Here is a 17731-nt window from a genome sequence, read left to right on the forward strand (position 1 = left end):
AGGTTGTGCTTCCGGAGGGGTTTCCTTTCCGCTGCTCTCTTTTTTAACCTGACTCAGGGAAGTGTGGCAAGGGAGTCAAAAGTTGCCGTCTGTAGTTATACTTCACATCCTTCCATACAGTAACCTGAAAATGGATCCTTTGAGCTACAGGGACTGTGAGGTAAGTGTTGGAAAAGAGGTCATTTTGGAACAAGTCGGAAAATGAACTTTTGGGTTTTTTGTCGTGGGTGGTAGAATTCAGACGTGGCGTATGCTGCTAAGTGAGTGTTTTATGTGGCACCGTATTACATAGGCGATTTACAGATTATATATGAATAAATCGAACATAGTTGATTTTAACGTCTTGAATTTATAACATGTAAACCAATTTAAATGTATGTAAATAAAGTTTAAAATAATATATATAATTTAAAGTATAAACATGACAAACCTAGTAGAGGCATGTGTTCTTCTCTGCATAAAATGCATATATGTTTAAAATTTCAATGATTCACATGACACCAGCATTAGCAAGCAGTTCATAAACAATTCCAGTGACATGTATCATTTTCCAGAGACAAATATTAAAGTTCGGACTAAACGTTTTGCAGTTTCCCGACTTTAATGAATGTCAAACAAATAATTGCCTACTGACCACTCCAAACCCCGATTACCTCCAGACCTGGTGAGTCAAGAAATCACTTCAATAGAACAATCAGAGCTGGGCAGTCCGTCCCTGGGGCCGGACCGGCCGGACCGGTCGGACCCTCCGGCCCGGCCGGATGCCCATTTTTGGGGCGGAGTGGTGGGGGGTGACAAATTTAAAAAAATGTCTGGACGTGGATTTTAGTCTGGCCCACTAATCGGCCCTCTTGCGTGTGACGTGCTCGCGAGGCGGCCAAATTTCATCTCAGCCTACTCTGTGAAAGGCTTCTTTTTAGGCTTCTTTCAAAACAACTTGTGGACAATAAGTAACTTGTTGAATGCTTGCAGACTTGTTGTCTGCTGGACCCAAATAATTATACAATAGGACAAAACCAACCCCAGGGCTCGCAATGGAAGTTAGTACACGCAGCTGGGTAAATACGTGAGTAAGTGGCGCATTTGAAGCGTGTCCACAGCGGGTTTGAATAGTAAGTTAGCCAGCTAATTGTCTTTGAATAAACCTTTTCCGTTAGCATCTCTCCCGTGGGTTTTTTTTTTTTTTTTTTTTTTGGTTGGCTGGCGAACGAGGCGGCGGCCAACAATGTTTATGAATATGGCCGGGGGGGGGGTCACTGCTGGAAGAGTACCCAGGTCAAGGGTGGAGGGTCGCGGCCGGACGGGCAAAAAAGGGTCAAGTGCCCAGCTCTGAGAACAATATAACCTGTCTGACAAAATGAAGTCAGCCAACTGATCTCAAAAAGCGGTTGTCACAATCGCCCCCCCCCCCAACTTTCGCATTCCTTTGCCAACATATGGAGAAAACATGGAAGAGTGGTGAACACTCCCAGGAGTGAAAGTCCAGCCTGCTTAAATTACCCCAAGATCACAGTGTTGGCTCATTTAAGAGGTCACAGAGGACCCCAGGACATCTAAAGAACTGAAAGCCTCTCTAGCCTCAGTTAAAGAAACGGTCCAGGGAAGATGGCCCATTTTTCGCTCAAGAAACTTCTTTATAAATTTTTTGACCAGCGACAATATATTAGCTTGCATTTTCAATTTTATCAATTTGTTTTGTAGAAATCAGTAAATAACCACTCAAAACTCGAAACACCACTTTTTCCTCTGCAATATGGCCACACCTCCCTCCCTCTTCCCATTTCTTGGTGGGAGTCAGCAGAGGAACCTTGACAATTTGTTCATTCAAAATCATTGTACGATCAAGTACATCGCTAATGTCCAAAAATGTTGACCAATTGGCACTAAAATGTATGTGGACATCTGTACTTATGCCCACTTCACCCTCTGAAAATATCACAATGAGTGAATTAGCCTCACCATGGCTAACTTCTGAGAGAGTGAGGAAATGAGCAGCTCGGCTGCGTTTCTCTCACCCTCAGCAATTTAATGTGAATTCCGAACAGTTTCGTCATTACCGTATGTCCTGTGTTTAAAAGTTGCACTTTGGACCATTTTATTGATAGAGCTGCACTGACTAGACACTTTTTCCCCCCAGGCTTGGAGAGCTGAGGGCCTTCCATTATCCACCACCAGTAATGAGGCGTGCAAACTTTATGATGCTATTCTCACTCAGGTAGATAATTTACACACACACAATGTACAACGACTGAAGTGAACTCATGTTCACACTTATCTTAGGCAGGAAAAGTGAGAAAATTGCTGAGTTGTCTTCATTGTGTCCATTTTGTTTTCCCCTTAGTATGTGAAATGGCGCAACATTGACAGTGTTGGAGGAATTGAGGGATGCATGACTCGTATCAAGGAGGCCGATCCGGATTTTGGTAACGAGGAATTTTATTGAAATATTTAAACAGACATCTACAAATATTTGCTAGGCAGCTGGATGAATTTCAAAAGGATTGCATGACCCATATCAAGTAGATTGATCGGGATTTTGGTGTCAGGTTGCAAAAAGAATTTCAAAAAGGAGAATAGGGCTGAATAGAAATCTAATATTAGAAATATCAATAGAGGCCCATTTTCGTTGACAGGTGGCCTTGCGCTTGGCATATAAAAACGAGTGCAACCTGATTTTTGTGCTGGAGCAAGTCTAGTTTACTGTGTTTGGGGCAGGGCTGGACTGATAATTCAATATCAATATGTGTCACGGTTGACACCTGATCTATATCAATAGAACATGCCTTCGATAAAACGTTGGATGGAAAAACATTAGAAAACAAACCCGATCGCGGCATGAAGTGTGATGTAGGCAGCACGCATCCGCCTCCAAAACACAAAGAAGCTGCTGCTAAACCAACAAAGAAAAAGCAGATAAACCAACACAGCATGCGTGCGGGCCAGATGGCAGTGCGGTATATTCGCGTCGAGCGAGCGAGCCGCGTAACTTAAATGACCAGTCGACTCAGTACAACTCTTACAATAAAATGATATTATGCATGATAACCCGATTAAACACCTCCGAATGAAGGCATGGTGTACAAGTAAAGGAGTTCCCTGCCTTTGACATGCTAGTGCCAGTTAGCCATATCCGACCCTCTGCATCGCACTCAAGTTAAAATCAAGCAAGTAAAACATGAATTAATTATTAATTATGAATTATTAGTGAGTCCGCTAAAAGAGAAAGTAGTCCTAATATGGTTGGTCAACGATAAGCCAGTGAAGGGAGGCCAGAATTGGTGTTATGTACTCCCTCTTCGGAGCTCCAGTTAGTAGGCGGGCAGCAGCATTTTGGACCAACTGGAGACGTTTGAGAGAGGACTGGCTGACTCCAAAATAAAGTGCATTACAGTATTCTAGCTGATATGTGACAAAGGCATGGATGACTGTTTCTAAGTGCTGATATTGACCAGTTTACTTCACTCTTTCATAGGTAGGTTGACCTCTTATTAAAGGTTATGTATTATGTTAAAATGACCTAAATTAATTTTTCTCCGGGTCATTATTTTCAATAGTTAATTAAGGGAAAAAAAATCAATATATATTGATATCAAAAAATATCAAACACTTATATCGTGATATACTTTTCAGTCATATCGCCCAACCCTAGTTTGGGACCACGTTCGGCATTCCAGTGTACGTAGCTGACGAAACCTGACAATTTGGTCATAGAAAGTAGAATGTACTTTGCATAAAAACGGGCGCATCTTAATTTTCATTCCACGGCAGGTCAAGTTTAGCTTGTTTGTGATTTTGTTGTGACAGTGCTGCGCGTCGCTAGGCTTTCTGGCAGATTTGTTATACTACCCTGGTGTCATCTGCCAATTTGGTGAGAAAAGTAGACAACATTTAGATTCAAGTGTATTTATTCGAGGCACAGGCAGACAGATTCGGTGCTCCGATGAGTTGTGGTGGATGTTATTGTATTTCATTCTTACTGTAAATATAACAACAGCGTGGGACAAATCCTGTGAATCATTGTAGAAATCAATTCATTAAATTATTAGCATTATCATCTTAAAATGGCGGCACGGTGATCAACTGGTTAGCATGTCCACCTCACAGTTCAGAGGTCGTGGGTTCAAATCCGGCCCCGGCCTTCCTGTGTGGAGTTTGCAAATTCCCCCCATGCCTGCATGGGTTTTCTCCGGGTACTCTGGTTTCCTCCCACGTTCCAAAAACATGCATGGTAGGTTGATTTGACGCTCTAAATTGCCCCTAGGTGTGATTGTCAGTGTGAATGTTTGTTTTTCTATGTGTGCCCAGTGATTGGCTGGCAACCAGTTCAGGGTGTACCCTGCCTACTGCCCAAAGACGGCTGGGATAGGCTCCAGCATGCCCACGACCCTCGTGGGGATAAGCGGATTGGATAATGGATGGATGGATGGATCTTTAAAATATTCTAAAAGCACCCCCCTGACCGCGCAGCAAAACTATTTGGGGTGCAAGGCGCGATCAACTCCATCATCCTCAAGGGTAGATCTTGCAGTTTACCTGTACAAACGCTTGCCAATCTCATCTGCCGGACCCAAGCGAATCAAACTCTGCTTCAGCAATGTCAAGGATGTGTGTGTTTCCACTGCCATGATTTTATTGAGAATGATGGGAGCCGCTTCGATTGGCCGGGTGTCGGCTATGTTCCATCCCACAACGGCGCAAACACCCTTTTACACCCAGTTCTATCTATGCAAAGTCTAGGAAAATACCTAAAAAAGAATGAAAATTCTACCCATGCTCACAGTTAGACTAGACTTTGCGCTAGACCTCGGCTAGGCACGGAAATAGGGCCCTTTTAAGAATAATAATGTATATAATGATTTGTGTGTTATATTATTATTACTAGGCTTGTTAGCTTTATTAGCTTTGTATGTTTAGCTTTATATTGTATAAAAACAGGGGGGAATGTAAGAATAATAATGTATATTATGATTCATGTGTTAGATTATTATTATTAGGCTTGCTAGCTTTATTAGCTTGTGGGTTTAGCTTTAGATTTTTCTACAAAAATGTCTACAAAAAAGTCTACAAAAATGTGGTCTGGTTGTTAAACCCCCCAGGCAAACAATCTTGAAGAAAACATAGGGTGGTACCTTGACCTATAAATGGCCAGGCTTACTGTATGTGTTTTTCAAGGTAGATTTTTTTTTTTTTTGCTTTGATTTGAGAGCAAAAATGTGATATATGAGTGATAACAGAGATTGTCTAAAAACTGTAAAATTGTGAATTTTAACTTTTAAAATGTACTTTTCTAATAATGAAAATGCAGCATAATTAACATATTAAACTTTAGATTGTTGCTGCCCTGTTATTTAAGAGGAGAAATATTTACCGTTTTAAGATTACTTTTAATGTGCCATCACAAACTACAAGAATGTAAAAAAAACCATACAGTTTCCCTTGCTTAAGGTGCTTAGTTGGTGATATTGTGGAATTTGCTTGCACGGATGGTCTTGTGTGGGTGGCTTAAGTGTTGAAATGATTGACAGGTTCTCCTTGGAGGTAGGTGACAGCCATACCTTTCTGCTTATGCGACTCATGGGCCGAGCTCGGGGCGCAATGGAACAAGGATATTTGGTGTTGTAGGTATTTTCAACCAAGGACAAAGGTTCAAGCCTTTAAAGACCTTAGATTAGAAAGCCTGGACATTAGCAAGTTACTTTAGACATTGACTGGACCCTATTGGTACAAAGTGCCATTGTGTCAAACAATCGGCTTCTCGAGGATATCCAAATGGGCCATGTCACTTGTATCATTGGGGAAGGCTAATTAAATATTCGGGTACCTGAACACTGAAATGAAACAGAATAGATTAGCAGCCATTGCTGGTGGTTGGGGCATCCCCTGGCATTTTGGCATGTGGGTGATGCAACACGTTCTCCCCGAACTGACCTGAGGTCATTGTTTAAACTTACATGAGCTGAATAAGAATGCATACTTGTAAAAGCTTGTTTGAACTACATAAATATTAAAATAGCGGTTGACCTCATTGCAGTCTTGTTGAAATGTCTCTCTGCTTTTTCAGAGCACTTTTACTTGATTAAAATTGTGGTTTTGTTTGGAACTTTAATGTTTATTAATCGAGTAACTCTTTGAATATTTCAAGAAAGCATGTTTGTCTAAGAAGAATAAATACAATACAGAATACACCAGAAGCAGAGTTTTGAGGGACCTAATTTCAAGAATAAAGCAGCTTAGAGTCTTCGTGTGCAGTGAGAAAGTCGAATAAGTAGTGAATGTTATAATGACGTTTCCTGCAGTGATGGGCCATGTGGTGAGCACGGCCTTAGAGCTGCTGGGAACAGCGACTTCCCCCCGCCTGGACCAACGTCTGGCCAGCGCTGTGAAGAAAACCGTGGAGCTGGCCAGCAGTCAAAACATCACTCCGAGAGAGAGGCTCCACGTCAAGGCCTTGGAGTTCTTCTCACATGGGTGAGCTTTCGAAAGGTCAGGAGATAAGGATCAGGCTGGCTGTGTGGGGATTTAGGAATGCTGCAAGTTAGCAAAAATGTGTTGTGGTAAAATTAGCTGTGCTATGAATCAGTCAGGATTGTTGTATTTGTAGGGGTTATGTACTTTATATTAAGGGTCCATAAAGGACACCCTTAAACACAATGGAATGCAACCTCCAAGGGTAAACCAGGTTCAATATACACACAGTATAAATACATTGTTTTATTGTACCTAAAAAACTCAGTATCCCCCCAAAAAATGGTGCAACCACTGAGCAGGTTTGCAAGGCAGAGTAAGAGTCTGTGTGAGAGAGACAAAGTCCTCGCTGCAAGTGTTTTTGCCTTCAGCAGACCAACACACATGAACAGGAATGAGCTGCAAACCAGCAACTATTTACTGATATGGCAACAAAACTACCGTATTGGCCCAAATATAAGACGGCCCTGATTATAAGAAGACCCCCTCTTTTTCAAGACTCAAGTTTGAAAAAAGTTTTTTGGAATACCAAATTAATTTTTATACAGAAAATAATTACAGTACATCTGAAACAAATGATTATAACAATATATCTGAGAGAAAAGGCATGTTATTTTGCCTCATTCATATCTTAATATCTCAACATTTAAATATGTAAACTAAAGTGCAATCACATTCGTAAATGAATGGCTTCTGTTTTTTAAATGTAAATAAACCAATCTATTGTGATCAAACAACAAAATTGCAATAACTGCATTAACCATCAAAGTGAAGTCTAACTGTAACTGTAGTCTTGAAACAAATCTGAATAAGGAAAAACATTGCAGTAAAATAATGCAAACTGGTTTAACTTGAGAGTAGCTGAGATCTGTCATGATGGAACATTACTCCTCACATTACTCCTGGCGCCATCAAGCGTTGTGAATGGGTATAATGTCTAGACCCCGAATATAAGACTACCCCCACTTTTTCAGTCTTATATCAATGCAAAAAACACCGTCTTATATTCGGGCCAATACGGCAATTGGGATCGCGAAGTCAATGCAACACAAAGTGCTATACAGAAATAAAAAATGAATTGAAAGGAAAAAAAACAAATACACGGGGTCAACCACCCTTCCTATCCTCACGTGTAAACACATACACACCCATAAGAATACACCTTCCCACATGTACACAGAAACATATACACAACGCATGTTTAGAGACAGCACTGAGGATCCAGGCGATGAAAACATTATGTGGGAGCAATCCACGCCAAGAGGTGCCGCAGTCCACAACCACAGAGGATGCCGCCACAGAGACACTCCTTACAATGTGGGGATCCCCCCAACCCCCCCGCATCCAGGGAGTCCAAAATGTCATCACTGCGAGCAGATTTAACACACCTCCCGGTATGGAGGCTCCTATGAAGCAACACTGGAGTTAAAACGTCTAAAAATCTTTGAACTTAAAAAGACTATAAGTTTGTAAGAAAAGATCAGGTAAAAAAAAAAAAAAACAATGAAGGAAAATAAGAGAATCAGTAAAATAATATGATTTAAAAGTATTCGACTGATAAATGAATCAATAGGTGAGTAGATAAAAAGGAATAATAATTAGATAAAGAGGTAAATGTATGATTAAGTGAACAGATCAAATATTTTTTTTTTAAATCTGTTATAAACTAAAGTAAATAGGTAAGTCTTGAGCCTCCTTTAAAAGATCTGAATGGTCTCTGCGGTCCTGATGTCCTCTGGCAGACTGTTCCAGAGGCACAGACCATAATAGCTGAATGCTATTGAATGCTCTGTAGGTTTTTGTTCTGACCCTGGGAACAACTAAGAGGCCTGTTCCTGCGGATCTCAGAGCCCATGATTGATTGATTGATTGATATACTAGCACTGGATGAAGTATGCCAGAGTACACTCTTATACATTCTTAAGCATAAAATAAACCAAAAATATTTGGTTTTATTTGTCTCTCTGGGGTTTTAATCCTTGAGTCATTTATTATCTTGGGGGGAAATCTCTTTATCCAAGAACAACACTGTTGCCTGTCCTTGCACTGACTCGTGTTTCTTGCAGGAATTTCCCCAAAGCCAGTGACATTTGGGAAGATATCCTGGTTGATCATCCCACAGACTTGCTTGCCCTCAAGTTTGCCCATGATAGCTATTTCTACATGGGAGCCCAAACCCAGATGAGGGATTCGGTTGCTCGAGTGCTGCCACACTGGAAGCCTGATATCCCTTTGTCCAGGTACGGTAGATCACATGCATTCTAAGATGCATTTACACTCGTTACCAAGACAAATGGCGTACCTCATCAGGGAGAACTCTGAGGAATGGGTTGCTCCATGGGATTTGAAATCAACCCATAGCCTCATCATCTGCCATGTTCATAGGTGTTCATAAGGTTTCACAACACTCATCGGATTCTGTTTGTAAAATTTCACTGGTTATTTTCTCACTGCCCAAGCAGGATTTGTATTTGTTTTGGATCTGCAAAAGTTGAAAAGACACAGCTGGACTCAACTGCATTTTCAAAGACATGACACAAGATGGCTAAGGAAGAATCAGATCAATATGTACTGTTTTTTGGGAGTTCTCTGCTGGTGAGCATATTTTGATATTTTATCTATTCAAAGAGAGGAGTCAACCGAGACATTTTTTTCAAGCATATGTTCTATGCAGGCCCACTAGTTGAATCAAAGCATTCTGGTAAATATTGCGTTCGCGGAGTAAGAGTTAACCCACCCGTTTTTAGCCATCTCTCGGGGTGGCCGTTTTGTCACTTCTGTCGACTAAAAATGACATCACAGTTGATCAGAGCTCAGATAACGACCAATCATGGCTCGGTTTCAGAAAACAGGTAAGCTGTGATTGGTCGTTACCTGAGCCCTGACCATCTGTGATGTCATTTTCAGTCGACAGAAGTGACAAAATGTCCGCCCCCGAGATAGCTAAAAACAGGTGGATTTTACTGCTTAACTCCTATTCCACAAACGCAATATAAATCAGAATGCCGTTTTTCAACTTGTGGGCCTGCATAGAACATATTCTTGAAAAAGGTATGTTTGGGTTGGCTTCCGCCTTAAGTACAAGCCACCTTTTGATTTTGAAGAGCATACTGTATAACAAAAGATGGTAGTGGTAACTGAGGCCAATATTATAATTAGTCGTCAGCCATCCATCACACACAATTTGTCACTAATCCTAAAACTTTCAAGGATAGTCTAGATCAAAGCATGAGCTCTGATGATTTTGATAATCTCAGATACACAACAGGTGAGGTGGCTGAAAATGAGGTCAAATAGCGCTTTTTTAAATTTGAGACTTTTAGTCACAGATTTCCCTCAGTCTTAAAAATCTTCAGATATTATTTTCCATACTAAAGAAATAACCCATCCAAGAACCTGAATCCAAGATGGCAGGCAAGGCCAAAATCAGTTGATTTATCTTTAAATTTATCTTTAAATCTACTGAGCCCTTGAATAGTCATGATTTTCCACCAAACTAAAAAAAAAAAAAAAAAAATTAAAACCATGGTTACTTCTCCCTCCTGATTTTCAGTCCATAATAGTCAAACTGTTACACGTTTCTTGTTCTTAACCATCTCCCTTTCTCATGCTGCTCATCAATGATGTTTTTGTGAAACAAGACAAATTGTTGATTGTAAGACTCTTTTTTTCATGCTAGTTTTAGATTCAGCAAGGGGAAATGTGATGCGAGTAGTTGGTGACTCATCACAAGGCAAGTGTATCTCACAGCCTAGGGAAGTGTTTACACGTGTGTAATGGCCACAAGTTCACTTAAACAGGTTTTCGTAAGAGAACATGAGAGCTTTTTACCGTCTAAGGTAGGAAGAGGAGGTTATCTGGGGATGGGGATAGAAAATGAGGTAGCGCAATTCATATCTGTTGCTTTTAACTCAGTGTGACACTAGCCTGTAGCAAGTGTATTTGAACATAAGTGTAGGTTCTGATGATGACAGTCTAAGTCATGAAAACAGCCATAAGCGCGGAGGATGTCACTCTGCAACAATAAGTCGATACCTGTTTTTCCAACTCGTGTGGTTTTCAACCAAGGGACATTATTAGAATCAAGCGTACGTACCCTCAACCAGTAATTACCACTGGCATCATATTGGCTTCGGTTTTACTGTACAAATGGCCAGATGTGCAACTTTTTCCCATATAATATATTCAAGTGAAGTCAGTGTGGGCTGATTTCAAATGAGTAATTCATTCTGTGCTGTCATGATCTTCATTGTGGAAAATCAAATAATGTAACGATGAATTGAACTTTTCTATTCATGCATATATTTTCAGGTATCTGAAAGGGTTGTATTCTTTTGGTCTGCTGGAGACGCATTTCTATGATCAGGCTGAGAAAGTAGCAATGGAGGTGAGACAGTCTTCGTGTTTCTTGTGTGATTTAGCTCATCAATGATGCAGACTGTGTCTCTGTTGAGCATGTCACTTTGATTCACAATTAATTTATATTTGATGTCCATTAATGAGCCGCTCATTCCAGGCCTCAGGAGTCACAATCGACTCTTTTAAATAATGCAGAGCAAGTACAGTGAAACATCGAAGGTTGAACACAGTCTGTTCCAGGACGCTGATTGAAAAAGAAAATCCATCAGGAATAAAGTCCATTCTCGAGTCAAACTGAGCAATTTTAAGTGGTTTTTTATTTCTTAACTTTCCTAAATGTGTAAAACTAAGTTCACCACTGTTAATATTAAGAAATACAAACAATATACAGGAGTATGAATAGTAGGCCGGGGACAATACACTTTTGTCCCAATCCGATACGGATTGCGAACAAGTAGCCACCAAGGACCACATTAGCCCACATGCCTGTTCTACAAATAGCTCACCAGTGATGGGACATTGTGATTACCTAGGAATGTTGTAGATGTCCATCCATCCATTTCCTATAAGACCCATGGTATAATACATACTTTATATTCTAGTCTATGATGACTACATTCTTCATCTCCTTGTGTCGTCTGAATGTCCGTCATTAAGTCTGGTCCAGGTAAAGTTGCAAAAAAGCTTTTGAAAGCCACTGAGTCTTGTGGGACTTCAGATGTGAGGAGAATCGGAGGTTATTTTTTCTTGATTTTTTTTGGGGGGGTAAAATGTTAACGTTTACATCGTTTCAACTTTCTCTAGTTGTAAAACACAATACATTAGATGAGTTGTCATCAATTCCAGATTTCTCAGCCGTTGTTGTCATTTTATTCATGTGAAGGGCCTGACACTGGTTCCTGATGACGCATGGGCCGTCCACTCTGTTGCCCATGTCTATGAGATGAAAGCGGAGGTGGACAAAGGCTTGAAGTTCATGGAAGGGAGGGAGAAATACTGGCAGGTATAAACATTGACTTACTAGGCAATATGTTCCTCTGATGAATCATGTTCAAGTAAGTTTGTACAGTTGTGCTCTCATCAGAATCCATTGATTGAAACAGTCTTGGGAAATGTTCATTTCAATAAGTGTTATGTCACTGCAGGTATCTGATATGCTGGCCTCTCACAACTATTGGCACTGGGCACTGTACTTCATTGAGAAGGTAAAGATGACTGCATGTATAATGAGTTTTCTCAGTCAAGCGCAAAGTTGGCAGCCAAATAGTTTTTGGAACTTCTATTTGTGATATGTTTTCTCCGGGGTAATTTCAAATCCACATTTGATTATACTGCTAGATTAATTTGTGTTTGCATATGTGCTGTGCAATCTTACTAAGCAAGCATATCTCAAGTCTGACGTTATTTCAATTTGTCGTTGTCACCTCCCTCCCCACAGGGGCAATATGAAGCTGCGCTGCAAATATTCGATTCTCAGGTCAGTTATTTCCATTCCATTGTTAAGCAAATGTTGCTGTGAGAATGCATGCTGATTGCATGTGCCAGTACACCGCATGATAATTTTTCCCATGGAGTTTAGGTAACGAAGGTAACAGAAAAAACTCTGTGCAGTTCTCCACTAGATCATAATTATACTGTCACAGTTATGCCTCTCGGACAGTGTCAATCAATATTTTGTTTATTTTTTGACTTCCCTGTTATATAATTTTGATACACCGCTTGTATTAAAGCTCATAAACATCTGTAGGTGTATCTAATGTTACGGCTACTATTGTAGCAACTGACGTCATCTACCCAAGATGATGATTATTTCATGAAAACATTCAGAATGTAGAGGATACAAATGTCACGCTCTTTAAAGTCCTGTCACTGAAGCAAGAACATTTCACAATGTTACTTCATGTTGCAGTAGGTTTGAAAACAACAGCCGTTTTTTTTTTTTTTTTTTATGAGCTGACAGCCTTACACTCATGAATGCTTTTAGACTCACACAAGAGGGTTCCAGCAGGAACTCCTGTTTTGCCTCTGTTATATAATTGTGTAAAATCTGTGCCATGTTACATATTTCAAGCAAAGGTGTGCCCTGCTTTTCTGAAAGATATTCAAACGTTCTAAAGGCAAGGGATCCATGTTGGACATGGTAGATGCCAGCTCCCTGCTCACCAGACTGGAGATGGAGGGTAAGAGGCATGCTGCTCCGTATTCAATATTCATTTTCAAATTCATTTTTAAGAAATCCTCAAAATTTGTTCTTTTGCAGTCATAACATTTCAATTACGTTAAGTTGAGGTTTTAAGTACCGTAATATTTTTGACATGAAGCTGTAAAAGGAATCAGGCATTAAAATAATGAAATGTGGAGCGAAACATTAACAATTTTCCTCTTTGGGTTTTGGGGTCTCATGAACATAACCTACCTAAAAGCCACACAAATTTAAAAGGCTGATACCAAGCTGCTTTGTCTTTTCTTAGCTTGTTTTTGGTTTGACTTTTAGACAATATTTTGCTTGAAATTTAAGGTCGACTTCCAAATTGTTGGACCACCAGCAATGCATGAGCTCTGATGGTCTACTCTAGTCTGTATCAGCAGAGTGTAATTATTATTTCAGTATGGTCTGCTATATTTCATTGCAAATCTTTTCTGTACCATGTTGAAAGCCCAACCATTTGCAAAACAGTACGTAAAGGTATACTGTTGGTTCCCATATGTGAATGAAAAAACCTATACATTTATATTTTACAAATTTGTTTTGAATGACTTGGAGAAAAACAATTTTTTTCAACACATCCTCAGTTAGCGAATATGGCTCCTTGTTTTTCTATTTCTATCTTGCACACGTAATACTCAAAATTAAAAAAGAAAATAATACTAAAATTAACGAAAACTAAAATAAAACTGTTTTTGAAAACAACGAACACTAATGCAATCCAACAAAGCTGCTCTGAAAACTAATCCAAACTAACTAAAATGTAAAAAAACAAAACTCAAAACAAAATAAAAAATAACTATCATGAAAATTCCAAAATTACAATATCCTTGGCGTGAAGTGATGCTGCATTCCAGAAAAACGGGAAGTCGGAGATTTCCCACCTCTAACTAGGAAAAGTGCCCTGGAACTGTATTTGTTTTCAGACATCATGCAACTTTCATGAACAATATTTGTGTGCATGTTAGGTGTGTTTGTGAAGGACCGCTACCGGGAGCTGCTCCAGTTGACGCTGCCTCACACTGATGACCACGTGACTCTATTTAATGACCTCCACTTCCTCATGGTGTCCGTGGGAGCGGGAGAGTGTGGCGCTTCGAAGCGTCTGCTGGAAGGCCTCCAGGAATTGGCTAAGTAATTTCCGCGCCATTTCCTCTCTCCGCCGCTCACCTCGACACTATCACCCTTACATAAGAACCACTGGGGCCTTATGTAAAACTGAGACAGGAGCAATGTTGGGTGTAGGATGAAGGGCGTGTGCAGTCAGAACTGAGGGCAGCAGTCCAATTCACAAAGCAGAGACCAGCAATTGCTTCTCCCTTGGGGTTTTGTGGTTATAATCTGTTTGGGCAGCCTGACCACAGAGAGTCATTTCCCATTTTGTTCTGCAGATAACCCACGAAAAGCTGCTATCTACTACCACTTCTTGATATTGTCATGTCTTTCACTGTTGCATAAGTCGCAGGAGTTACTTCTGGGGAATTTGCGTGGGTGGCAGCTCTTGAAGAAGTCAATTCCGAGGTGAGAGATGGATGCTCTCTTCTCTGTATTAGTCATCGAGCAGGATGGCAGGATATGAGTTAAGATTTGCATTTATTTAGTTATGGCACTGGTGTTTAAATGGTTCAATTTCACATAATCCGGATTTTGGAGTAACGCAGTGCTACAAATCAAAGGCTGTGATTTGTAAGCATAATCCAAGAAAGCCAATGCCAAAATGGAATCATCTTTGTGGACTCTTCTGAAGTGAGGTGAATGCCACAGTCTTTTACAAGAGGAAAAAAAAATATGTCACATCATTTGGCATTCATTTTCCCAATAAGAAATTGAATGGAATGGAATGGAATGGAATGAAATCAAAATACCATCCTCAATGTGCAATAAAAACAGTAAATAATATAATAGTACAAAATATCAAGTATCGGAAATAGAGATACAACTAATAATATAACAGTTGAATCATGGCATTCTGATAAATATTGTTTATGGAATATGAGTTAAGAAGCAAAATGCACCCCTTTTTAGCCATCTCAGGGGGCGGCCATTTTGTCACTTCTGTCAAGTGAAAATGACATCACAACTGCTCAGGGCTCAGGTAACGAACAATCATGGCTGAGCTTCAGAAAACAGGACAGCCGTGATTAGTCGTTACCTGAGCCCTGAGCAGTTGTAATGTCACTTTCAGTCAACAGAAGTGCCAAAATGGCCGCACCCGGAGATGGCTAAAAACGGGTGGATTAACTCTTATTCCACAAACCCAATATTTATCGGAATGCCCTGTTTCAACTAGTGGACTTGCATAGAACATTTTTGTTTTTAAAATATGTTTGGGTTGACTACTTCTTTAAGAACAGGCTAATAGTTGTACAAGTGACTGTTAATTACAGTAAGAGTACAAATGTATTTTGGTTTGTTTTGTTTTTTAGAAAATAGTGTGTTTTTTGTTGTTGTGCCTGTTTTATGGAAGTCTGTCTATGTTGGACAATCATTCATGTGTCACATTGGTACACTTTTGGTACCATAACAATACACAGTTGTAAAGTAATAGACTACAGCAGATCAGTTTGCTTTGGTGGGCTTTGACAAATAAAACTAATATAAACACAAAAAAGACAGAAACAAATTGTGGTGTAGTTTGGCCTCTCCCACTTTATGCTATTGTCGAGATCAAGGGAGATTGCTTGGCTTTTGATTGTCACACCCTCAGATTCAAAGTAACATCCTTTACATTTATTATGTTATGTTGCAAATCAACACAGTGGAATATTACAACTCTTGCGCTTCCTTCAACAACCCCTCCAAAGTACCTGCTAGCACACAGTAGTGAGTTGTCAAACAAAATGAAAATGAAAAAACACTGCTTTTTTAAAATTGTCACTCCATAAAAGGATTAAGATTAATTCATCTAAGGTTAACTTGTTTATCACATCACTTACGCATACCCTACCTGCTTGCTCACATAGAAGAGAATAGAAACTCATCGAAACGTCTTAGTCTGTCAGTGTGAAAGGCAGCCGCAGCAATCGGTTTCACGCCTTCAAATCCACTGGTCAGAATCTTAAGATGACTCCATTCTTCTTCTACACTTTCTTCTGCAGTAGCTACTTCTGTGGGCTTCTAAATTGTTGACTGCAATGCTGTCAATGCTGCAAACATATTGACTGTAAAATTCAAATGTCTCGCTTCAGGACTGGGACTGACCTTTGGCAGAGCAATGTGGTCGCTCATGAAAATGGGCTAGTGGATTATTTATCCAGCTGCCTGTGTGTTCAACTACTCAGCAGCATTTTAAGAGTTTTAGTGTTGTGCTATTACCAAGTTAGGAATGTGCCGTATCTCATCTTAAGGCCAAGGGTGAGAAATTTATTTTACTTTAGCACTGCGGACTATTGTTTTCACTAGCTTTTGAAAAAGAAAAGTGCCATTATGTTCTGTAAGCTTTGCAAGTTTTGTGTGTCATTGTGTCTTTATCAGAAATATTTGTGTCTTTACAGAACACCGGGTGACAACTACCATCACAAGCTGGCTGGACCCATAGGGGTGCCCATGTGTCAAGCCTTGATGGAATATGACGACGGAAACTACGATCAAACTGTGGAGTTACTTTACCCTTTGCGCTACAATACGGCGCAGATAGGGGGCAGTGATGCACAGGTAAGAAAACAAGAAAGGACGACGTTATGGTTATTTATTTTCTTCAGAAACGTATTCGGCCTTGAGGCCTCACCTTTTTGGCTAACAGCATGTTGATCATGTTGAATTTTCTCTCTTGAGTTAAAAACAAATCCCTGTTGTTGTTATGAAAGTGGGCCAAAGGTAAAGAATGCCCTGCCGAAGAGCTGCAGCTTTTCAGTCCATGAATATATTGCGCTGGGTTGTGTGAGAATGTTGAGCACAGTGCCCGCATGAATAATGAATCTCTGTGATGGATGCTGATGGACTTCATGCACTGTGGCCCAGAGGTGCGACAGTGTACATACAGTGTAACTCCAAACAGTACGAAGCCAATATGTAATGGAGAAATACAGTCGTTCTTTTGTTTACTAATGGCTTTGTCCACTGTTGCTTGCAGAGAGATGTCTTCAATCAACTGCTTATTCATGCAGCCTTGAAATCGGAGAATAAGCGCCACCAGAGACTTGGCAGGTAATGAATGCACATTTGGGAGCTCCACATCGGATGCTGCAGTCCTTTCTTGTTTTAGCACTGTGTGCCATGGTTTTTTTCTGTGGGACTGCTGAGATATCATGTAGTGATAATATAAAAGTAAACCATGAACATGACACGGTGGTCTGGGCGCATTATGTTATCTGCTGACTTTCCATGTGCGTACTGATCAAGATTCATTCTGAGTTTACGTAACAGATCTGTGTTGTGCTGTCCTTATTATGTTATCTTGTCAGATTGGATTCTGTCTGAATCTGTTCATCCCTACAGTATACACTGTATGTGTTGTGTTGAATTCCAATAGATGTCTTCTGGTGGAGCGAGAAGCAGCGAGGCCAAACTCTCCTCTGACTGATCGTCTGATGCAGAAAGCCATGGCCCTTCACTACTAGACCGATTGCAAAAAGCACAGAGCACCACGTAATCTGATGTTCCCATGTATGATTTCAGGACACCCTCGGACTGACTGTCAAAGGGGCGACTTTTTTTGAGGAACTAAATCCTTCTGAATGTGGATATTTCATGTGGAGCTCT

General features: G+C 40.2%; 2 protein-coding genes across 5 annotated transcripts in view; one reads left to right on the forward strand and one right to left on the reverse strand.

Moving 5' to 3' along the window:
• Positions 1 to 17731, forward strand: part of ttc38 (tetratricopeptide repeat domain 38) — an 18042-nt gene continuing 311 nt past the window's right edge. Inside the window, exons 1-14 of the mRNA XM_086029290.1 lie at positions 1 to 160; positions 2138 to 2215; positions 2342 to 2423; positions 6297 to 6468; positions 8532 to 8705; positions 10777 to 10852; positions 11708 to 11827; positions 11970 to 12029; positions 12263 to 12301; positions 12923 to 13004; positions 13999 to 14164; positions 16525 to 16684; positions 17103 to 17176; positions 17502 to 17731. The exon at positions 17502 to 17731 is cut by the window's right edge and continues 311 nt beyond it. Of these exons, the coding sequence (XP_085885416.1) occupies positions 131 to 160; positions 2138 to 2215; positions 2342 to 2423; positions 6297 to 6468; positions 8532 to 8705; positions 10777 to 10852; positions 11708 to 11827; positions 11970 to 12029; positions 12263 to 12301; positions 12923 to 13004; positions 13999 to 14164; positions 16525 to 16684; positions 17103 to 17176; positions 17502 to 17589 (1401 nt within the window). The 5' untranslated portion in view covers positions 1 to 130 and the 3' untranslated portion in view covers positions 17590 to 17731. The remainder of the gene's footprint in view (positions 161 to 2137; positions 2216 to 2341; positions 2424 to 6296; positions 6469 to 8531; positions 8706 to 10776; positions 10853 to 11707; positions 11828 to 11969; positions 12030 to 12262; positions 12302 to 12922; positions 13005 to 13998; positions 14165 to 16524; positions 16685 to 17102; positions 17177 to 17501) is intronic.
• The window catches only part of tspan33b (tetraspanin 33b), a 27117-nt gene continuing 26089 nt past the window's right edge, over positions 16704 to 17731 (reverse strand). For all 4 annotated transcript variants that reach the window (XM_086029293.1, XM_086029291.1, XM_086029294.1 and 1 more), the window contains one exon: positions 16704 to 17731. This exon is cut by the window's right edge and continues 589 nt beyond it. The gene's annotated coding sequence lies outside the window, so the exon portion shown is untranslated.

The sequence above is a fragment of the Filicampus tigris genome, chromosome 4 (assembly GCF_054856515.1).
Source record: "Filicampus tigris isolate MCC_2025a chromosome 4, RoL_Ftig_1.0, whole genome shotgun sequence".
NCBI classification, from domain to species: Eukaryota; Metazoa; Chordata; class Actinopteri; order Syngnathiformes; family Syngnathidae; genus Filicampus; species Filicampus tigris.